Source organism: Melozone crissalis, unplaced genomic scaffold (assembly GCF_028551555.1).
Source record: "Melozone crissalis strain CALT ecotype California unplaced genomic scaffold, PUWL_Pcris_2 ptg000106l_1, whole genome shotgun sequence".
In the NCBI taxonomy this organism is placed as follows: Eukaryota; Metazoa; Chordata; class Aves; order Passeriformes; family Passerellidae; genus Melozone; species Melozone crissalis.
In genome coordinates, this window is record NW_026535883.1 from 54,396 (window position 1) to 77,874 (window position 23,479).

The 23,479-nt window shown below is 39.7% G+C and overlaps 1 protein-coding gene across 3 annotated transcripts in view; it reads left to right on the forward strand.

Moving 5' to 3' along the window:
- FZD3 (frizzled class receptor 3) overlaps nucleotides 1-23,059 on the forward strand; it is a 72,618-nt gene extending 49,559 nt beyond the window's left edge. For all 3 annotated transcript variants that reach the window (XM_054291771.1, XM_054291772.1, XM_054291773.1), the window contains exons 4-6: nucleotides 13,608-13,756; nucleotides 14,958-15,191; nucleotides 22,782-23,059. In XM_054291771.1, the coding sequence (XP_054147746.1) occupies nucleotides 13,608-13,756; nucleotides 14,958-15,191; nucleotides 22,782-22,995 (597 nt within the window). In that variant the 3' untranslated portion in view covers nucleotides 22,996-23,059. The remainder of the gene's footprint in view (nucleotides 1-13,607; nucleotides 13,757-14,957; nucleotides 15,192-22,781) is intronic.
- The last annotated feature ends 420 nt before the right edge of the window (nucleotides 23,060-23,479 follow it).

A 23,479-nucleotide genomic window follows, 5' to 3' on the forward strand; every position in this document is an offset into this window, starting at 1 on the left:
AAAAGAAAGGGAAAAGGAAAAGGAAAAGGAAATTTCAGGAAAGGAAAGGAAAGGAAAGGAAAGGAAAGGAAAGGAAAGGAAAGGAAAGGAAAGGAAAGGAAAGGAAAGGAAAGGAAAGGAAATTTCAGGAAAGGAAAGGAAAGGAAAGGAAAGGAAAGGAAAGGAAATTTCATGGAAATTTCAAGGAAAGGAAAGGAAAGGAAAGGAAAGGAAAGGAAAAGAAAAGAAAAGAAAAGAAAAGAAAAGAAAAGAAAAGAAAAGAAAAGAAAAGAAAAGAAAAGAAAAGAAAAGAAAAAGAAATAAAAAAGGGGGACACGCGGCTTTGTCTTGATTAATTTCCAACACCCACCGTGCGTCAATTGAAATTTAAATTTAAATATTGAAATCATTAAAATGTAAACATCTATAAAATCATCAGGGTTTCGAGGAGGCAAAATTCCCGGCAAAAACTTGAAACTGAGGGCTGGAATAATAAAATAAGATAAAATAAAATAAGATAAGATAAGATAAAATAAAATAAAATAAAATATAAAATAAAATAAAATAAATAAAATATAAAATAAGATAAAATAAAATAAAATAAAAAATAAAATATAAAATAAAATAAAATAAGATAAAATAAAATAAAATAAAATAAAATAAATAAGATAAAATAAAATATAAAATAAAATAAAATAAAAAAAAATATAAAATAAAATAAGATAAAATAAAATAAAATAAAATAAAATAAAATAAAATAAAATCAAAGCAATAAAACCGTGCAGGGAAGGCTGCTGCAATCCTGCAGCCGCTGCTGCCGTGGCCCAGCAGGAGCCGAAGGAACAATGGAGGTTTTGGAGGTTTTGGAGGTTTTGGAGGTTTTGGAGGTTTTGGAGGTTCCTGGAGGTTTCATTCACTGCAATTGGGCTGAAGGACCTGAGACCCCAGGGAGCATTAAACGGATTTTTTTTCCTTTTAACCCTTCCATTTCTATTTTTTCCCTCAATTTTTTTCCCTTTTAACCCCTCCATTTATATTTTTCCCCTCAAAAAAAGTTGAGGTTTTTTTTTTCCTCTTAACCCCTCCATTTCTATTTTTTTTCCCCTCAAAAAATGTCCCTTTTTTTTTTCCTTTTAACTCCTCCATTTCTATTTTTTTCCCCTCTTCCCATATGAAATAATCCAGATTTACAACTGAACCAGATTCCCAAAGCTGGGAGGGAAATTATTTTATCCTCAGCTCATGGTGGTGAAATTTATCCTTAAATTTGGGAAAAATGGGGAGTTTTGTGGGGAATCGTGGTGAAATGAAAACATATTTTAATGAAGCTTTAATATTAGTTTAATTAATTAAATACATTTTAAAATTAATAAAATAAATAAATCGGAAATTAAATTCAATGATTTTTTAATATTTCTGAGAGCAGAGCATCCTAGATGGAGAGTGGAGTCGATCCCACGGTGGACAAAAGGGTTTTGTGGTCTGGGAATTTTGATTTTTCCCAAAAGCGGCAAATCTGAGCTTAAAAATCCACTGGGGTGGCCGAGATGATGGAGCAGGAACTCCCAATATTCCCAAAAATCAGAAATATTCCCAAAATGAGAAATACTGCCAAGTGGAGAGTTCGGTCAGATGAAAACCAAAAACTCTGTTTGGCTGCCTACAATCAGAAATATTCCCAAAATCAGAAATATTCCCCAAATTAGGAATATTCCCAAGCAGGGAGTTTGGTCAGATAAAAACCAGAAATATTTGGCTGCCTGGAATCAGAAATATTCCCAAAATGAGAAATATTCCCTGGCAAAGAGTTTGACCAGATAAAAAGCAGAAACTCTGTTTATTTGGCTGCTTGAAATCAGAAATATTTCTGAAATTAGAAATATTCCCAAATTAGAAGCATTCCCATAATCAGAAATATTCCCAAAATTAGAAATATTCCCAAGCAGAGGGTTTGGTCAGATAAAAACCAGAAACTGTTTATTTGAGTGCCTGAAATCAGAAATATTTCCGAAATTAGAAATATCCCCAAATCAGAAATATTCCTCAAATTAGGAATATTCCCCAAATTCAAAATATTCCCAAGGGGTGAGTTTGGTCAGATAAGAACCAGAAACTGTTTTTTTGTTTGAGTGCCTGAAATCAGAAATATTCCCAAAATTAGAAATATTCCTAAAATTAGAAATATTCCCCAAATTAGGAATATTCCCTAGCAAAGAGTTTGGTCAGATAAGAACCAGAAACAATGAGAAATATTCCCAAAATTTGAAATATTCCTAAGTGGAGAATTTGGTCAGATAAAAAGCAGAAACTGCATTTATTTGGCTGCTTGAAATCAGAAATATTTCTGAAATTAGAAATATTCCCAAATTAGAAATAATCCTCAAATTAGAAATAATCCCCAAATTAGAAATATTCCCAAGGGTGAGTTTGGTAAGATAAAAACCAGAAATTTTGTTTATTTCTGAAATCAGAAATATTCCAAAAATCAGAAATATTCCCAAAATGAGAAATATTCCCAAAATTTGAAATATTCCTAAGTGGAGAATTTGGTCAGATAAAAAGCAGAAACTGCATTTATTTGGCTGCTTGAAATCAGAAATATTTCCAAAATTAGGAATATTTCCAAGCAGAGAGTTTGGTCAGATAAAAACCAGAAACTTTGTTTGTTTGGCTGCTTGAAATCAGAAATATTTCTGAAATTAGAAATATTCCCCAATTAGAAATAATCCTCAAATTAGAAATAATCCCCAAATTAGAAATATTCCCAAGGGTGAGTTTGGTCAGATAAAAATCAGAAATTTTGTTTATTTCTGAAATCAGAAATATTCCAAAAATCAGAAATATTGCCAAAATGAGAAATATTCCCAAAAATGAGAAATATTCCCAAAATTCAAAATATTCCAAAGTGGAGAGTTTGGTCAGATAAGAACCAGAACCTGCCTTCGTTTGTGTGCCTGAAATCAGAAATATCAGTCAAAAATCAGAATAAACTCCTTTAAATTCCCTTTTTAGATTTTTACCAGCCTTGGTTGGAGCTCTGCGATCATCCCGGAAAGAAAATAAATAAAGAATTTTTATTTTTGCCCATTTTTTTGAGGATTGGATGTAAATAAGCACCAAAGATGGAAATTCCTGGAATTTGGGAATCTCATGGAAAATTATTTCACATTCTGCAGGAATGACGAGCAAAACTCTTTTTAAAAGTAAATTTCACTGAGGGAAGAAGTAATTTAACAGCAATTTTTCCTTTAAAAGTAATTTTCACTGAGTCCTTTGAAGCAGTTCCTGTGCTTATCTCCAAATCTTCTCTATTTTCCTTTTGATCTTTTCTCTAAAAAAATTAAAATTACCTTGGTGTTTGGAAGAATTTAATTATTCTGGAGGATGATGTAATTGCAAAGATCATTTTTATCTGCAACAAAAATAGACAATCCCGTTTATTCCCATTTTTTTTCCCCTCCCCATTGCTGTGGGATAAATTTAAATGAGATTTTTTTTTTCACCCACTCACTCCCATCCCAGTGATTTAGTTTAATTTTTATTTATTTAATTTTAATGAAATTTAATTTAAATAATTTAATTTAATTTAAGTTAATTTTAATGAAATTACCTTTTTTATTGTTAATTTTATTTTATTTTATTTTAAAATTTATTCCTGTTAGTACCGAATTTTTAACAGAATTTTAAGAAAATTAATTTTAAAATTCAAATTGGAACAAATTTTAATGCGTTATCTGACAACATTGGACCGATGAGTTTTAATATTAGGATTAAAATCCTAAAAGGATTAAAATCCTCTCACCTGCTGTGATTTTAATTCAAGAATTCAGCAGTTTGCTCATCTCCCATTGTCACGAATGCACTTTTTGAGCTGGTAATGGTTCATTTCTTATTTTACTGCACATTTTCAACATCCTTAAAGATCATCTCACGGTAGGGTGGAATGGGCTGAATGAAATGGAATTTCAGGATGGAATTTCTCCATTTTTGTGGACAAAAATTCCATTTTTTCCCCCCATGTGAACGGGAAAACAAATGGTGAGTGCAATCCTGGATCTCAGAGCGATGGAAACAATTCTGAAATCGAGGTTGCTCCATCGGATTCCCTTTGCTCTTTCCCATTTTTAGCAAAATCATGGGTTAGAATTTGAATTTCATTGCTTTTTAAGGAAAACAAGCAAGATTTGAATAATAATAATTTAATTTACAGTGAAAAATCCTACCATGTTAACTGGAAAACAAATTGTGAGTGCAATCCTGTATCTCAGAGCAATGGAAACAATTCTGAAATCGTTCCCATTTTCAACACAAGCATGGGTTAATTTGAATTTCATTGCTTTTTTTAAGCAATAAAGCAAGATTTTAATAATTATAGTAATAATTTTCGGTGACAAATCCTACCATGTTAACTGGCAAACAAATGGTGAGTGAAATCCTGGATCTCAGAGCGATGGAAACAATTCTGAAATCGAGGTTGCTCCATCGGATTCCCTTTGCTCTTTCCCATTTTTAGCAAAATCATGGGTTAAAATTTGAATTTCATTGCTTTTTAAGGAAAACAAGCAAGATTTGAATAATAATAATTTAATTTACAGTGAAAAATCCTACCATGTTAACTGGAAAACAATTGTGAGTGCAATCCTGTATCTCAGAGCAATGGAAACAATTCTGAAATCGTTCCCATTTTCAACACAAGCATGGGTTAATTTGAATTTCATTGCTTTTTTTAAGCAATAAAGCAAGATTTTAATAATTATAGTAATAATTTTCGGTGACAAATCCTACCATGTTAACTGGCAAACAAATGGTGAGTGAAATCCTGGATCTCAGAGCGATGGAAACAATTCTGAAATCGAGGTTGCTCCATCGGATTCCCTTTGCTCTTTCCCATTTTTAGCAAAACCATGGGTTAGAATTTGAATTTCATTGCTTTTTAAGCAATAAAGCAAGATTTTAGTAATTGTAATAATAATAATTTTCAGTGACAAATCCTACCATGTTAACTGGAAAACAAATTGGATAATACAATCCTGGATCTCAGAGCAATGGCAGTGATGGAAACAATTCTGAAATCCTTCCCATTTTCAACAAGAGCAGGGGTTAATTTGAATTTCATTGCTTTTTTTTATAAAAATAAAGCAAGATTTTAATAATTATAATAATAATTTTCGGTGACAAATCCTACCATGTTAACTGAAAAACAAATTGTGAGCGTAATCCTGGATCTCAGAGCGATGGAAACACTTCTGAAATCTTCCCCATTTTTAACAAAACCATGGGTTAAAATTTTATTTTCTTTGCTTTTAAGCAATGAAGCAAGATTTTAATAATAATAATTTAATTTACAGTGACAAATCCTACCATGTTAACTGGAAAACAAATTGGATAATACAATCCTGAATCTCGGAGCAATGGCAGTGATGGAAACAATTCTGAAATCCTTCCCATTTTCAACAAGAGCATGGGTTAATTTGAATTTCATTGCTTTTTTTATAAAAATAAAGCAAGATTTTAATAATTATAGTAATAATTTTCGGTGACAAATCCTACCATGTTAACTGGCAAACAAATTGTGAGTGAAATCCTGGATCTCAGAGCGATGAAAACAATTCTGAAATCGAGGTTGCTCCATCGGATTCCCTTTGCTCTTTCCCATTTTTAGCAATATCATGGGTTAAAATTTGAATTTCATTGCTTTTTAAGGAAAACAAGCAAGATTTGAATAATAATAATTTAATTTACAGTGAAAAATCCTACCATGTTAACTGGAAAACAAATGGTGAGTGCAATCCTGTATCTCAGAGCAATGGAAACAATTCTGAAATCGTTCCCATTTTCAACACAAGCATGGGTTAATTTGAATTTCATTGCTTTTTTTAGCAATAAAGCAAGATTTTAATAATTATAGTAATAATTTTCGGTGACAAATCCTACCATGTTAACTGGCAAAGCAAATTGTGAGCATAATCCTGGATCTCAGAGCAATGGAAACAATTCTGAAATCGAGGTTGCTCCATCGGATTCCCTTTGCTCTTTCCCATTTTTAGCAAAACCATGGGTTAAAATTTGAATTTCATTGCTTTTTAAGCAATAAAGCAAGATTTTAGTAATTATAATAATAATAATTTTCAGTGACAAATCCTACCATGTTAACTGGAAAACAAATTGGATAATACAATCCTGGATCTCGGAGCAATGGCAGTGATGGAAACAATTCTGAAATCTTTCCCATTTTCAACACGAGCAGGGGTTAATTTGAATTTCATTGCTTTTTTAAGCAATAAAGCAAGATTTTAATAATAATAATAATTTAATTTAAAGTGACAAATCCCACCACATTAGACTGGAAAACAAATTGTGAGTGAAATCCTGGATCTCAGAGCAATGGAAACAATTCTGAAATCGAGGTTGCTCCATCAGATTCCCTTTGCTCTTTTCCATTTTCAACACAAGCATGGGTTAAAATTTGAATTCCATTGCTTTTTAAGCAATAAATCAAGATTTTAGTAATTATAATAATAATTTTCAGTGACAAATCCTACCACATTTGACTGGGAAAAATTTGTGAGTGTAATCCTGGATCTCGGAGCAATGAGAGTGATGGAAACAATTCTGAAATCTTTCCCATTTTCACCAGGAGCAGGGTTAATTTGAATTTCATTCCCTTTATCCTGAGGGAAATCCCAAATAATTGCAGTTTTTGCCCCGGAGGAGGGCACAGGGGCTGTGTTGGGTTTTCCCCACACACACCCCGTGCTCATTCATTTGTATTTTCACACACGTGGGAAGAGGCCGCGCGTCCCTGTCAGGAAAAAAGCAATGAAATTCAAATTAATGAACTTTGATTGATCATTTGGGGGCAGGAGGGGAAAATATTCAGGAATTATTGGATAAACATCGAAATGAGCAGCGTGCCCACAGAGCAGCCTTGCTTTTCCCTGGGGAAAAGTGGAAATTGGTGTTTTTAACCTTTTTTTGAGCACCTGCCCACCATGAGGGAGCAGCGTTCCCTTGTCGCCGTCGCATTCCCTGAAAATTCCTCTTTGCCCAGGATTCTGCTGCTGGGGAACTCAGAGAAAAACGAAAACAAGATTTTCTCAAGGGTTTCTCCTGTGTTTGCTGCTTTGGAGTGCGGCTGGAGATTGGTTATCCAGCAGGTGAATTGGTTTGATTGTATGGCCAGTCACGGTCAGGCTGTGTCGAGTCAGGGGTTTGATTATCGTTATTTGTAGCTTTCTGTCTGTATCCTGCCTCTATTTTTAATAATATAATATAATATAATGTAATGTAATGTAATGTAATGTAATGTAATGTAATATAATGTAATATAATATAATATAATATAATATAATATAATATAGTATAATATAATATAATATAATATAATATAATATAATATAATATAATATAATGTTATATTATGTTATGTTATGTTATATTATATTATATTATATTATATTATATTATATTATATGATAAAATATATATAATAATATAATGCAATATACTATAAAATTAATATATAATATAACATAACACAGTATGATATATTATAATATATTATCATATAACATACTATATATAATGTAATATGATTAATACAATATAATATAGTATAACATAATATAGCATAATGTAATATAATATAATATATGTAATTAATATATTATAATTTAATATAACATAATGTAACATAATATGTTATATTATAATATAATGTAATGTAATATAATATAATATAATATAATATAATATAATATAATATAATGTGATATAATGTAATGTAATGTAATATAATATTATATTATATTATATAATATTATAATATAATACAATATAATATTAGTATAATATATATAATTAATATATTTAATACATATAATATATTATATATAATAACATAACATAATATATAATATATAATATATAATGTATAATATATAATATATAATATATAATATAGAATATAGAATATGTAATATATAATATATAGTATGTAATATGTAATATATAATATATAGTATGTAATATGTAATATATAATATATAATACAGTATAATACAATATAATATATATAATGAATATAAGATATGATATGATATTATATTATATTATTAATATAATATAATACCATAAAATAATAAATTATCCTTTCCAGAACACGGACTCAGATTCACCATTTCCTCCTTGGGACCCAGCAAATTCCACATTTGCTGAGGATTCCTGGATTCACTCAGGGAAAGCCTTCTCTGCAGCGGCGCAGCGGATGGGAGGGAAGGAACGGGTGCAGAAATGAATTTATTTCATTTGTGATCTCTGCATCTGACAGAACTCCGGGGTGAGAACGCCGGGATGTGCCCGAGCAGCTCCAGCGCGGGGCCCCCGACCCAAATCCGGCATTTCCCTCTTTTCCTCAGAGCCCAGATCCGCAGGGAAATCCTTCCCTGGAATGGAATTCCCAAAAATGGAATTCCTAAAAAATGAAATTCCCAAAGAGTGGAATTCCCAAAGAATGGAATTCCCAGAGAATGGAATTCCCAAAGAGAGAATGGAATTCCCAGAGAAAGAATGGAATTCCCAAAGAACGGAATTCCCAAAGAATGGAATTCCCAAAGAAAGAATGGAATTCCCAAAGAATGGAATTCTCAAAGAATGGAGTTCCCAAAGAATGGAATTATCAAAAAATTGAATTCCCAAAGAATGGAATTCCCAGAGAAAAAATGGAATTCCCAAAGAACGGAATTCCCAAAGAATGGAATTCCCAAAGAATGGAGTTCCCAAAGAAAGACTGAATTTTAATTATGAACACGAGTGAGTTTTTGCCCAATTTTGCTGTTTTTAAAACTGGTCTCTGTCCCAGCGCCTTTGGGCTCAAACATCTGATTTTTACCCCAATAAACCTTAAAGAATAATTTCGAATTTCACTTTTCCAGTGTTAATTATTATAAATGTTGTTAATTATTATAAATACCTGGTGCATGCAGATGAATTTATTCCAAACAGGTGCAGTCACTCAGCATTAATGTGAATTTTTGCCCAATTTTGCTGTTTTTAAAACTGGTCTCTGTCCCAGCGCCTTTGGGCTCAAACATCTGATTTTTACCCCAATAAACCTTAAAGAATAATTTCGAATTTCATTTTTCCAGCGTTAATTATTATAAATATTGTTAATTATTATAAATACCTGATGTCTGCATGTGAATTTTGTTTCCAACAGGTGCAGTCACTCAGCATTAATGTGAATTTTTGCCCAATTTTGGTGTTTTTAAATCTGGTTTCTGTCCCATTGTTCTGGGGTTGGAGGTGTCCCAGTGACTTTGGGCTCAAACACCAAATAAACCTTAAAGAATAATTTCATTTTTCTGCTGTTAATTATTAGAAATGTTTTAATTATTATAAATACCTGATGTCTGCAGATGAATTTTGTTTCCAACAGGTGCAGTCACTCAGCATTAATGTGAATTTTTGCCCAATTTTGCTGTTTTTAATTCTGGTTTCTGTCCCAGTGTTTTGGGGTTGGAGGTGCCCAGCGCCTTTGGGCTCAAATATCTGATTTTTAGCCCAATAAACCTTAAAGAATCATTTCAAATTTAATTTTTCTGCTGTTAATTATCATAAATACCTGGTGTCTGCAGGTGAATTTTGTTTCCAACAGGTGCAGCCACTCAGCATTCATGTGAATTTATTGGGTGTTAATTTGGAGAAAAGCGTGGGATGATGTTTAATAACTCGCTTTGCCAAAGAGCAGGACGAGCTCCCTCTCACCTGGAGGATTTGTTGGATGGATTTATTTTCATTTTTTTCATTTGGATTTATTTGTAGCACTCAGCAGGAGCGCGTTGAGCCAGGAGATTTTTGCTGTTGAGTGATTTATTGCAATATCCTGGTGGAATTAATGCAGCGAGCAGAGCTGGTGGTTTGTTCTTGATGAAAAATTCAAAACTCAATTCCCTTCAGGCCAGAGGCTTTGCTTGGGGAGATTCAACCCCATGGACGTTAAATAGAAATATAAATAATTAAACATAAAAATGAATGAATGTCACCTTCATTAAGAAATTATGATTTTCGCCATTTATTCTACTCAATGCCAAAGGAGGTAGTGATGAAATAATATATAATATATAATATATAATATATAATATATTATATATTATATATTATATATTATATATTATATATTATATAATATGTATATTGTATTATATATTATATATTATATATTATATTTTATATTTTATATTTTATATTTTATATATATAAAATATATAATATATAATGCAATAATATAATGTAATGTAATGTACTATACTATACTATACTATACTATAATGTAATGTAATATAATATAATATAATACAATACAATACAATATAGTACAATATAATACAATATAATGATGTGGATTTTTGAGAGCTTTGTTTTGCTGGGTAATTTTTAATTGGGTAATGGTTAATATTGTTGAATTCTGGGTGGAATTTCACAATTTGGCTACAAAATTCTGTGAAATGCTGTGGGAGGGTCCAGTGGTGCCCAAGACCCTTCAGCACCCCTGGGGCAGAGGGGGATGGAAAACTCCTCAGGATCATCTCCTAATTACGCTCATGACATTCTTAATTATGCTCATGGCATTTCTGAACTCCTGTTTCCCATCTCCAGTGGTGACAGGACTAAAAATGTGCAGTAATACAAAATATTAAACCTGGTCCAATATTACAAAATATTAAACCTGGATTTGCTGGGTTACACCTGTGCTGCCTCTCAGCATTAATTGGAGGATGATGATGATGATGATGATGATGATGATTATTATTATTATTATATAGTAGGAATATCACAGGGCAGGAGCCTATTTCTGGCAAATCCTCCTGGCACAAGGCATAATTTGACTTTGAATTTATATATTTTTGGGGGAAAACTGGCGCTGTCACAGACTGGGCACGTGCTCATGGCATTTCTGCACTCCTGTTTTCCATCTCCAGTGGCGACAGGACTGAAAATGTGCAATAATACAAAATTTTAAACCTGGATTTGCTGGGTTGCACCTGTGTTGCCCCTCAGCGTTAACTGGAATATTATTGTTGTTGTTGTTTGTTGTTGTTGTTGTACTGGATTATCACCATCATCACCATCATCATCATCATCATCATCATTATTAGTTGGAATATAGGTGGGAGCCTATTTCTGGTAAATCCCTCTGGCACAGGGCATGATTTGACTTTTAATTTATATTTTTTGGGGAAAAACCGGCTCAGGATGTTGTTCTGGGAGGTTGTACCTGTGTTTCACATCAATGCAGGCCACAGGATCAGAGGGGCGCTCTGATTGTCACCCGCTGTCACAGACTGGACACGTGCTCTTGACATTTCTAATTATGCTCATTACATTCCTAATTATGCTCATGGCATTTCTGCACTCCTGTTTTCCATCTCCAGTGGTGACAGGACTAAAAATGTGCAATAATACAAAATATGAAACCTGGATGTGCTGGGTTACGCCTGTGCTGCCCCTCAGCGTTAACTGGAACATCACAGGGTGGGATTCTGGCAAATCCCCCTGGCACAGGGCAGAATTTGACTTTGAATTTATATTTTTTGGGGGAAAAACTCTGGATTTATAATTTGGGGGAAATACTGGCTCTGGGTGTTGTTCTGGAGGTTGCACCTGTGTTCCACATCAGTACAAGCCTGCAGGATCAGAGGGGAGCTCTGATTGTCACCCTCTGTCACAGACTGGACACTTGTGACATTTCTAATTGTGCTCATGACATTTCTACACTCCTGTTTTCCATATAGGAAAATAGCTGACAGGACTGAAAATGTGCAATAATACAAAATATTAAACCTGGTGCAATAATACAAAATATCAAACCTGGATGTGCTGGGTTACACCTGTGTTGCCCCTCAGCATTAATTGGAATATTATCATTATCATCGCCATTATTATTGTCATTATTATTGTCAATATTACTATTATTAATTGCAATATAGGTGGGAGCCTATTTCTGGCAAATCCCCCTGGCACAGGGCATGATTTGACTTTGAACTTATATTTTGGGGGAAAAAAACTTTGAATTTGTAATTGGGCTTGCTCAGTCACTTCCTGAGCTCTGGTGGCTTCTCCAGCACTGTCACCATCTGTCCCAAAGCCACTGCTGCAGTGGGGAGATTCCTTGGGCACCTCCCCCCAATTAAACAACCACAATTAAACCTTCCTGCCAATCCTTGAGCCATCTGTGGGCCTTTCTTATCCCACTGTGCACTGAGTTTATTCCTGTTGGGATCAGGATAATTCTGCTGTTTATCCTCTGTGTTTTCTCTTGCCCTCGTCTCCTGAGAAAATAAAAATTCTCAGGGTGGTAGAAAATTTCGAGGGGTTTGGAGATCTCCCTGAGCTGTGACAAAAAGCAGGGAAACTCTTGTAAAGTCATTTAGGGGCCAGGGGGTGTTTGGGGTCATGGAATCACAGAATGGTTTGGGAAGGGACCAAAACTCATCCAGATCCAACCTGGACCCATCCCACCATCCCAGGGTGCTCCAAGCCCCATCCAGCCTGGCCTTGGACACTCCCAGGGATCCAGGGGCAGCCACAGCTTCTCTGGAATTCCAGCCCAGGCCCTCCCCATCCTCACAGCCAGGAATTCCTCCCCAATATCCCATCCATCCCTGCCCTCTGGCAGTGGGAAGCCATTCCCTGTGTCCTGTCCCTCCATCCCTTGTCCCCAGTCCCTCTCCAGCTCTCCTGGAGCCCCTTTAGGCCCTGCAAGGGGCTCTGAGCCCTCCCTGGATCCTTCGCCTCTCCAGGGGAGCACCCCCAGCTCTCCCAGCCTATCCCAGCTCTCCCAGTTCTGGAATTGCTGGAATCCCACGGTCACCACACCGATGCCCACAGAGGATTTCTCCCACCACGAGTTTGTTCCTTCCCTCCACACCTTGGTGGCCCCTTCCAGGCCTCCTCTGGAAGTTCTCTGTCCCTGAAGGTTCAGTTTTTGGGCCAGGTTATCAATTCCAGAAACCCCTGTGGGTGTTTGTTCTGCAGATACCCTACAGACCTTCCTGGAAGGAAAATCTTTGTCTTCTTCTCCAAACCAACCCTTTGGGCATGAAAATATCTGGAAAATTTGATTTTATGAGGGTTTTCCGCCTGAAGAGAGAAAGTTTGGCTGGGTTGATAAGAACAAGACACAGGTTGATAAGAACCTTGCCAGAGCCTTGAATTCCCAAGGGAGGGATCAGGAAACCCTGCAAGGAACAAAGGCTCAGTGCTGACCATCCATGAAGCTCCACTGGCATTTTTCCCAAGAGCAGCCCCAGCACCTGCTCCTGCGTGGGTTCATCCCATCAAAGCAACGACTCTCTCTGATTTGCAGACTAGAAAATATTCCAGGATCATTCAGGGCACGGACGAAAGAGCAGAGGCACAAATGAAGGCCAGGGCCTCGCGGCAGCTGAGCCCTTTGTTGTGTGGGGCAGCTCCGGGCCCCGCAGAGCTCTGGTCACGCTCTGAGGAGCCAGGAACAAAGGAGCCCTGGCCGTGTTTGCTTTGCCTCAGGGCAGGGAGGGACGATTTCGGTCAGTGGTGAGCCGGGATGGGTGGCAGAACTTCGCTTTTCTCTCTTTTTCTCTGCCCAGGTCACCCAGATGAGCCGTCCAGACCTGATTCTGTTCCTCATGAAGTACCTGATGGCCTTGGTGGTCGGCATCCCCTCGGTGTTCTGGGTGGGCAGCAAGAAGACCTGCTTCGAGTGGGCCAGCTTCTTCCACGGGCGCAGGAAAAAGGAGTGAGCACGGGTTTTGTGCAGATAAACCTTCCCTCGCTGCCCTGGGACGCACCAAGGCAGGAATGGATGGAAAAGTCACAATTCAGAATGGGGCCAGGAAGGACAAAAAAATTCCTTATTTCTCCCTAAATATTCTTTGTTCCCAGAATCAAACCTACATTTGTCCATCTTCAAAATGGTTTTAAGAATTAAGTGTCGAATAAACACTTCATGGTGTTTAGGTGGAATGGAAGCTTTTTATTTATAAATGTGCACCTAGCCAGCTGAATCAGAGCTTTAAATTGGAATTAAATTCAGGTTCCTGTCACCGTGGCTGCAGTTGAGAGCATTTGTCTCTGCTTTTAATCTTCCTTATCATTGGTGCTGAAGAGCAGCTTGATAAAGTGACAAGAATTTCTTGTGGCTTCTGTAAGGCTGACATTAATTTAGATTAAGGTTGGCATCGATTTGGAGACAATCTATGATTTTGTGGTAGCTGCGGGTAGGCGCTTTCCTAATAAATATTTCTGATTTGCAGACTAGAAAATATTTTAGGGCACGGACAAAAGAGCAGAAATTCCTAATAAATATTAGGAATATAAAAATATATATATTAGGAATATAATATGATTAGGAATATATATATTAGGAATCTTATATATATTAGGAATCTATAATATATATTCCTAATATATAATATATATTTTAGGAATACATATATATATAAGGAATATATATATATATATATATTCTTTATATATATAAAGAATATAAAAATGCTAATAAATATTAAGAATTTTTTAAATATTAGGATATTTTATATAAATAAAATTTATAAATACTATAAATATTATAAATTATTATTAATTATAAAATTTATTGAAATATAAAATTATTTTTAAAATTATAAATCTTATAATATTTTATATTATTGTTTTAAATTTTAAATAATATTTATATTACTAATAAAATTATATTTTTATAGGATATATTAGGATATAATGTCCTTTACGATGTTTTAAAGCCGAAAGTTTTTGGTGACTCCTCCATCCTTGGATGACTTTTGGTCCATCCTTCAAGGATTCAGCTGGGCTAAGACAACCACATAGAGGGCTAAAACAACCACACAGGGACATTGCCACGTAAATGATGCTCTTGTTGGCCAAGCCAAGGCCGTGATCGCTTTCACCCCGCGCTAATTACCGCTAATTGCTCCGCTCAGGGTCGTCAACGAGAGCCGCCAGGTGCTGCAGGAGCCGGACTTCGCGCAGTCGCTGCTGCGGGACCCCAACACGCCCATCATCCGCAAGTCGCGGGGCACGTCCACGCAGGGCACCTCCACGCACGCCTCGTCCACGCAGCTGGCCGTGCTGGACGAGCAGAGGAGCAAGGCCGGCAGCGTGCACAGCAAAGTCAGCAGCTACCACGGCAGCCTGCACCGCTCGCGGGACGGACGGTACGGGCCGAATGAGCAGGGCAGGGATGCTTCTCCTTTTTTACGGTTTTAGGAAAAATCAGCACGGGTGGGGAGAAGTGACGGGTCCGCACTCACGGCGCCGCTGCTCCCAGGAGTGGCACGGAGGAGGAGGAGGAGGAAGAGTGCAGCTGTGTCCGCTGGTCTGTGGGCTGAGCTGGGGGTTCAACCCTCACAAGAGCATCAGGAGATTCCCCTTTTTCAGTTTGACATTCGAGGTCCTCTGTGAAATGAACAGGGCAGGAGACCTTTCTCCTTCTGAATGCTTTTAGTAAAAATCACTCAGGTGGGAGAAGTGACGGGTCACGCTCACGCTGCTCCCAGGAGTGGCACAGAAGAGTGAAATAGGGCAGGAGATCTTTCTCCTTTTTAATGCTTTTATTAAAAATCAGCTCGGGTGGGGAGAACCGATGGGTCTGACGCCGCTGCTGATCCCAGGAGTGGCACGGAGGAGGAGGAGGAAGAGTGCAGCTGTGTCTGCTGGTGTGTGGGCAGAGCTGGGGGTTCCATCCTCACCAGAGCATCAGGAGATTCTCTGGTTTTGGTTTGACATTCCAGGTCTTCTGTCTAGCTGACATCTTTTTAGGTTACTGGTCTGCAGGCAGGGCTGAGGGCTCCGTCCTCACGAGAGCATCAGGAGATTCCCCTTTTTCAGTTTGACATTCGACATCCCCTTTCGAGGATGGTGACATCTTTGAGGTGAGGGTGAGGGGTAAAAAGGGTCTTAGTGGACACTGGATTCTGTTCCTCACATCTAGACATCACTTAGATCCGTCAATTCCATGTTGGCTCGTTGTTTTTAGGGGTTTTTGGCTAGGTTTGGTTAGAGGTTTCTCCCATTGCATGCTGGTTCCGATGTCATTTGCATGCCAACCCCGATGTCCCCTCTTCTCTGCCATCCTCCAGGAAGCAGCAGGACAAAAGGGGGAATTCTTAACCATCAACAACAGGTAGTTAACAAAAACAACAGGTGATCACAACAACAGTCAGAACTCCACCCTGGCAGCAACTGGCCCAACCTGTGAACTCTGCAACCTTTTAAAAAAATGGGCAGCTCTTCTACTCATAACATTCCTCATGTCTAGGCATCACTTGGATCCCTTAATTCGGTGTTGGCTCGTTGTTTTTAGGGGTTTCTCCTGCTAGGTTTGGTGGGGGGTTTCCTCATTTGCATGCCAGCCCCGATGTCACCCCCTCCTCACAGTCCCACCTTCCAGGAGGCAGCAGGGGGATGCTCCACAAAGGGGGATTCATAACCATCAAGAACAGGTAATTAAAGGAAAACTATTAACAACAGGGGATTACAACATGAAATTATCAACAACAAATAGTCACAACTCCATCTTGGCAGCAATTGGTTTAACTTGTGAACTCTGCAACCTTTAAAAAATGGACAACTTTTGTACTCATGACAGTTTGAGCAGAGGGGGCTGCTGAGGGAGGCAGGAGCCTCCCCTGAGATGGGAAATGGAAAACCCCTCCTGTCCTGGTTGTTGTAAATGAGAAGCTTGGCTGGGCCAATATTCCAGCAGCAATTAATTGATTAATTAATATGGTAAAGGATGAGCAATGCAGCGCTGGGTACAGTGGGGGAAGATTTCCCTCCAACTGCACACCCAGAGTTGAGGCGTACAGGTATTTATAGGTATTTATTATATAAATACAGGTCTCTATATAAATATTATAAATATTTATATAAAGTATATTTATATATTATATAAATAGTTATAATATTTATATGTTCATAAGCTTTCTCAGCAGTTTCTATTCCCAATTTTTACATCGCAGTTCTATAAACTATTGTGATTTAGTTTTTCTCAGGATGTATCCCAAAAGGAGTATCCCAGGTTGTGGTGGTCAGGTTTCCAAAAGAAGGAAGGAGTCTCCCATCTGGTGAGGTCCAGATTCCAGATGTGGGTCCAACTTTTGATTACAAGGACTGTAAATCTCATAACAGTGATGCCCAGCTTCCCTTGGTCCAAACTATAAATCATTAATGTTCATCTTCCTTTCTCAAGCTGCTTTTCTCTTTTTTGTTAAGGCCTGAGATAAGCACGTTTCCTTTTTATATATTCTAAAGCTAGAGTTTCAAAGATCCTTACTACAAGCAATATTCTAAAATTATACTTCAAAATGTTCTTATTGCAGAACTCTTTAAGGCTTAGCTACAAGCAGAAAGTTCCTGTCAAGAAGCAACATCCTCAAAGCTTTAATTCAAATGCTCCTAAATCAACTTAAGACTTATAAAAGTTAATTGTGAACAAAGGGTAGGTTCAAAGGCTTTCTTCCATGCTTTACTTTCCTCAGTAATTATTAGAATTCATCTTTATAACTGTCCCATGGTCGGTTTCCACACATCTCACAGTCACAAATACACACATTGCCTGTGTGTACCTGACACCAAACACAGCTTGGTATTTCACATGGTTTAGGGCAAATTTGGGAGAAAACCTCCAAAAGGAGGCTCCTCCAGAAAGCAAACCCACAGAGCTCCTCCCCCAATCAAGGAAGGATTCCTCAGAGAGAAGTGGAAAGAACCTGTTTATTTAACAGGCACAGCACCCCCAGCACACAGAACCTGTTTATTTAACAGGCACAGCACCCCCAGCACACAGAATGAACAATACAGGATGACAACACTCTGAAAAAGATGACAAACTCAGAAAGTCTCTCTGGGGGTGGTCACTGTTATCAGTCCCTCCGGCGCTGGGGCAGCTGCTGCAGCCCAATGTGCAAACTCTCGGTGTTGCCAGGTCCCAGTCCGGAGCAGGTTTGAATGGTTCCAAAAACGGGAAAGAAAAACAGTCCAGGGAAAAATTCTGACTGCTTAGCTAAACTAACTAATGAGCAGAAGCAAAAAGCAAGAGCAAGAAAAACACAAAAAGCCTCCCCAAATAAAAGCCAAGCAAAAATCAAAAGCAGCACCATGTACTGCCCTGTCTGTGTGTCCCCCCAGCTGTGGGGGAGCGGCTGATAACAAAACCAAAACAAAACTTTCACTCTTCAGAGCCAGTCTTGAAGGCACAGAACATGATATCCAGCATAAACAGAACACATGAATGGGGATACCAGCATCATAACGTCACCCTAGGACACCTCCTCACAAATTATTGTAATTTTGAAATTAAGGGGCTCTCAGGCAGAGATATGGGAGCAGGAATAACAGTTCTTTACTAGGAAAATTAAAAAAAAAACAATTAAACTATGCAGTAATACGAAACAACACTAACACAGTCAGAACACAACCTGACCCTCTATGGGTCAGGGTGTGAGGTATTTTCAGGGTCCCTCATCGTGGGGAGGAAAGATCAATCTGACTCCATGTTCTCAGAAGAAGAAATATTATTATATTATATTATATTATATTATATTATATTATGCTAAAACTTTACTAAAAAATAGAGAAAGGATACTTACAGAAGTCTAAAAGATAATAATTAAAAACCCGTGACTCTCCAGAGTCCTGACTCAGCTGATGCTGATTGGTCATTAAGTCGAAACAATTCACACGAAACCAATCAAACACTGACCTGTTGGTAAACAATGTCCAACCACGTTCCAAAGCAGCAAAACACAGGAGAAGCACTCAGATAATTATTGTTTTCATTTTTCTCTGAGGCTTCTCAGCTTCCCAGGAGAGGAAATCCTGGCAAAGGGGTTTTTCAGAAAATACGATGGTGACACAGGGAATTGGTGGCAGTCCCATTCCATGGTGGCTCAGCCCTCCTGCAGTGCCAGCTGTGGTTCTGCTGGAGCAGGGATCCTGCACAAGGGTGGAGTTCTCCTCTGAAGGTCCAGGGGTGGTGAAAATGGCCTGGTTTTCCTCTGGGAATGCAGGGGAGAAGGCTGATCCTCTGGGAATGCAGTGCAAAAGGCTGCCCTGGTGTCCCAAACCTCAGATTAAATCCAGGCAGGAACGCTTGGCTCCACTCTTGAGTGATGACCCAGAATCTCAGATTGGATCCAGGCAGGAACGCTTGGCTCCTGCCACGGGGTGATGACCCAGAATCTCAGATTGGATCCAGGCAGGAACGCTTGGCTCCACTCTTGGGTGGTGACCCAGAATCTCAGATTGGATCCAGGTAGGAACGCTTGGCTCCTCCCCTTGGGTGGTGACCCAGAATCTCAGATTGGATCCAGGCAGGAACGCTTGGCTCCACTCTTGGGTGGTGACCCAGAATCTCAGATTGGATCCAGGCAGGAACGCTTGGCTCCTCCCCTTGGGTGGTGACCCAGAATCTCAGATTGGATCCAGGTAGGAACGCTTGGCTCCTCCCCTTGGGTGGTGACCCAGAATCTCAGATTGGATCCAGGCAGGAACGCTTGGCTCCACTCTTGGGTGGTGACCCAGAATCTCAGATTGTATCCAGCTAGGAATGTTTGGCTCCTCCCACTGGATGGAGCATCTGCCAATGGGATGATGGAATTTGATCAGCCGGGCAGGGACACTCACTGGCCCATGAACAGAAGATAATTAATAATTAATGGCTCGTTGACAGAAGAGATCTCCTGGAGGGAGGATTGGTTGTGGAAGAGATAAATAAAAAACTGTCCCATTAACAGAAGATAACTGCCCCACCTGTAACAGATGGCAAACAGAATACACACTTACCTTGCAATCCAGGACAGGTCCTCCAAAAATTCGGGGCATTACCGATGGTTTGGGAAGGGAGCTCAAAGATCTGCTCATTCCGCCTCCCTGGGACACGTCCCACTGTCCCAGGTTGCTCCAAGCCCCGTCCAGCCTGTCCCCGGGCAATTCCAGATGTGGGGAATCCACAGCCTCTCTGGGCAAATCCTGGGATCGGACGGGCCCCTTCCAGCCAGACACGTGGCCATAATTCTGCTAAAATTGGATGTTCTGGTGCATCTCCTCTCCGTGTCAGTGCGTGGACTGGAAAGAGAAAAAACGCCCTGATGTTTTCAGAGTGTGCGCTGGTCTTGGTGAATTAATTACACCCCAGGGCTGAGCCCAGCGCTGGTTTTCAGGCACGGGAGCGCTCTGTGGGAAAACAGAGCTGCCCCAAGGTCAGCTCAGCACTTCCCGGCTGCTTTGTCCGTGTGTCAGGCGGTTTTGAGTCTGTCAGTACCCCTGCCCTGCCGAGGTAAACGAGGGCACGGGTTTGAGCTGAGGTGGAGCTAAGGTTTCCAGGGTAATTAATCACCGAGCGTTTCACTCCCCTAATTACCAATACCGGCCAGCCTGGGGTGAGACCATTGTGAGGAGCTGAAACGCTTTGGCGGGGCTGGGGGAGCCGAGCAGGGAATGGCTCTCCTCGCTTGAGCTCTGTTCGCATTCCTCCAGCAGCTCAGCGTGAAAAACGCCCATCGCTTGTTTTTAAAAGTTTAATAGTAATAAAATGGTCATAAAAATAGTAATACAATTAGAGTAATAATGATTTGGACAATTTGAATTAGGACAATATGAGACAATAGAGACAAAGAGTTACGGACGTCCGGGTACCTTTTTCTGGGCAAAATAAACCAGAAAAAGGACACACATTAACAAAGGATTAACCCTTAAAAAACAACAGCCTGTTGCATATTCATACACCTCATCCATGATGCATAAATTCCATTCAAACACAGGATTCTGTCTGGTCATCCTCAACTTCTTCCTCTGAATCCTGACAGCGCCTTCGAGGTGGGAAGAAGTTCATTTCTTCTGATAAGAGGGCGATAAATTATTTTTCTCTGAAAGATTTAGGTGTCCTGGGGCTGCTATCTCGCTTTGAGTCTTTTCTTTAAAAATTAAAGTATCTACATTAGACTGCCTGGTGGTGTGGTCTTGCTCCCGAGCAGGCAGCAGGGCCGGAGAGCTCAGTCCCTCCCGGGGACAGAGTGTGCAAACACCCAGGCCGCTCGTAGCCACGGCCACCTCAGCAAGCCCAGTGGATTTCAGCTCTTCAGTGATTATCAGCTCTCTGAGGATTCCAGCTCTTGATTGCTCAGGTGCCTGTGGGCTGGAGGGGAAGCGGACGCGAGAGAGGAGAAGAAAATCATCCTGGGGTTCCACAGCGATGGCTTTATTGAGGGGTCTGTGAAGGGTTCCAGCGACGACTTTTCTTCTCCCAAATGGGCTAAACCAGCCCCATTTTATAGGGTATAGGGGGATCCAAACTTGTCCAACAGCAGGGGTTAAGGGAAAGTGACCTGTAGGGTTACAGAGATAAGCTGGGGTGCGACAGGCGGAAGACAGGAGCTCATTTTGCTGTTTCATCGTGACCCAGCAATTCCTCTCGTTGAGCCTCGGCCCTCCATGGGGCCCTGGCCAACTGCATGGAGCTGCTGCATTACATGGCATCGCTTCTTGTTGGGAAGGATGGAAGTTTGACAAGAAAGTCTCACAGATCTGTATCTTCAGCAGAAAGATTTTTAAATGTGGAGTCTGATGAAGGAATAGAGATGGAAGCAAGTTTTGATATAGAAGAAAAGAATTGCTGAGTCTCACTGGATAACCAAGGAGGCAAAGGGTGTGTTGGTTAGAAGGGGTTTTATGGCTTAGAGCAAAGGATGAACCCACCCCAAACATGAAGATGTTTTTACCAAGCAGAAAGAGAGCACAGGCAAACAAGGCAGCAAATGTTGCAAGTAGAAAAAAGGTGTCAGAATTTTTCACTGCAAGGAAACTGAAAAACAACTTCTGGCTTAAACTGTGATGTACTGACTTTTAGTGATTGGAGAATAGTAACATGAATATGGTAATTACAGTAGTTATCATAGGCTATAGATAACAGTTAAGGTATAGATTGGCTCTACTGTATGAAGATGCTCAGCAGAGAAAAGTCTAGAATGCAGTGTAACCAAAACCAAAGGGTCTCCAGGCCTGCCTGCAGCTGGAGCACAGCTGTGGGCACAGCTCTGTCACCCACAGCCCTGGGCTGCTGTGACCTCTTGGATGGAATAAACTGCATTTTGGAGAGCCCCTGGAGTCCCACATCCCTCATTTCAGCTCTTACAATTTCTATTTTAACATTTTTTAGAACTTAAAACTATATTTACCACACTACTTAAGAGAATTAATCCAGCATTACTTTTTAACACAACACATCTAATACTCATTTGAATATTTGTGAGAAGCCAATCAATACACATTTTTCACATGTGTATGATGATCAATCCCCCTGTGTTTCCCTCCATCAGGTACACTCCCTGCAGCTACAGGGGCGTGGGGGAGCGGCTCCCTCAGGGCAGCATGTCGCGGCTGACCGACCACTCACACTGCTTAAGAGAATTAATACAGCTTTACTTTCTAACACAACACATATAATATTCATTTGAATATTTGTGAGAACCCAATAATGAAATATACATTTTTCACATGGCTGATGCTCACCCCCCTGTGTTTCCCTCCATCAGGTACACTCCCTGCAGCTACAGGGGCGTGGGGGAGCGGCTCCCTCGCGGCAGCATGTAATGACTGACCAACCACTCACAGTACCTAAGAGAATTAATACACCATAACTTTCTAATACAACACATACCATATTAATTTGAATATTTGCCAAAAGCCAATCATAAAATACGCATTTTTCACATGGCTGATGCTCACTCTGTGTTTCCCTCCATCAGGTACACTCCCTGCAGCTACAGGGGCGTGGAGGAGCGGCTCCCTCACGGCAGCATGTCGCGGCTGACCGACCACTCGCGGCACAGCAGCTGCCACCGGCTCAACGAGCAGTCGCGGCACAGCAGCGTCAGGGACCTCAGCAGCAACCCAGTGACACACATCACGCACGGCACCAGCATGAACCGCGTCATCGAGGAGGACGGCACCAGCGCCTGACCTTCCTCAGCCCGGAGTCATCCTCAGCCTCAGCCGGGCTCGGCCTCCCCGCGCGGGACTTGAACCACTGTGTGTAGAGCTGGTTGTGTGCTCTGAACCTCTCTGGAGGTAATTATTTATTTGAGAACTGTTCCCCGTCGGACACGACTGCTGAATTTCTGATTCTCTGTGGAAAACAATCTCCCCCTTCCTCCTCTCTCTCCCCCTCCCCGTGTCCCTCCTTCCGTGGGCTCGGCCCCCAATCTCGGTGTCGGTGTCGGGTGGTGCTGGGAGTTGTTCTGATGAGACTTGAGGGAACCTGTGATGGTTGAAGGAAATCCCTCCCTCCGTGCACCTCCCTGCAGGGGACTCGCCCAGCGCTGCTCGAGGGACATTCCTGCGAGCGGGTGACACTGGAAGCGCCACCGGAGTGAAAGGAAGCTCCTTGAGGATCACCAGCTCTTCCCAGAGCTGCCCAGGCTCGGTTTTCCACAGGGTGGGGGAA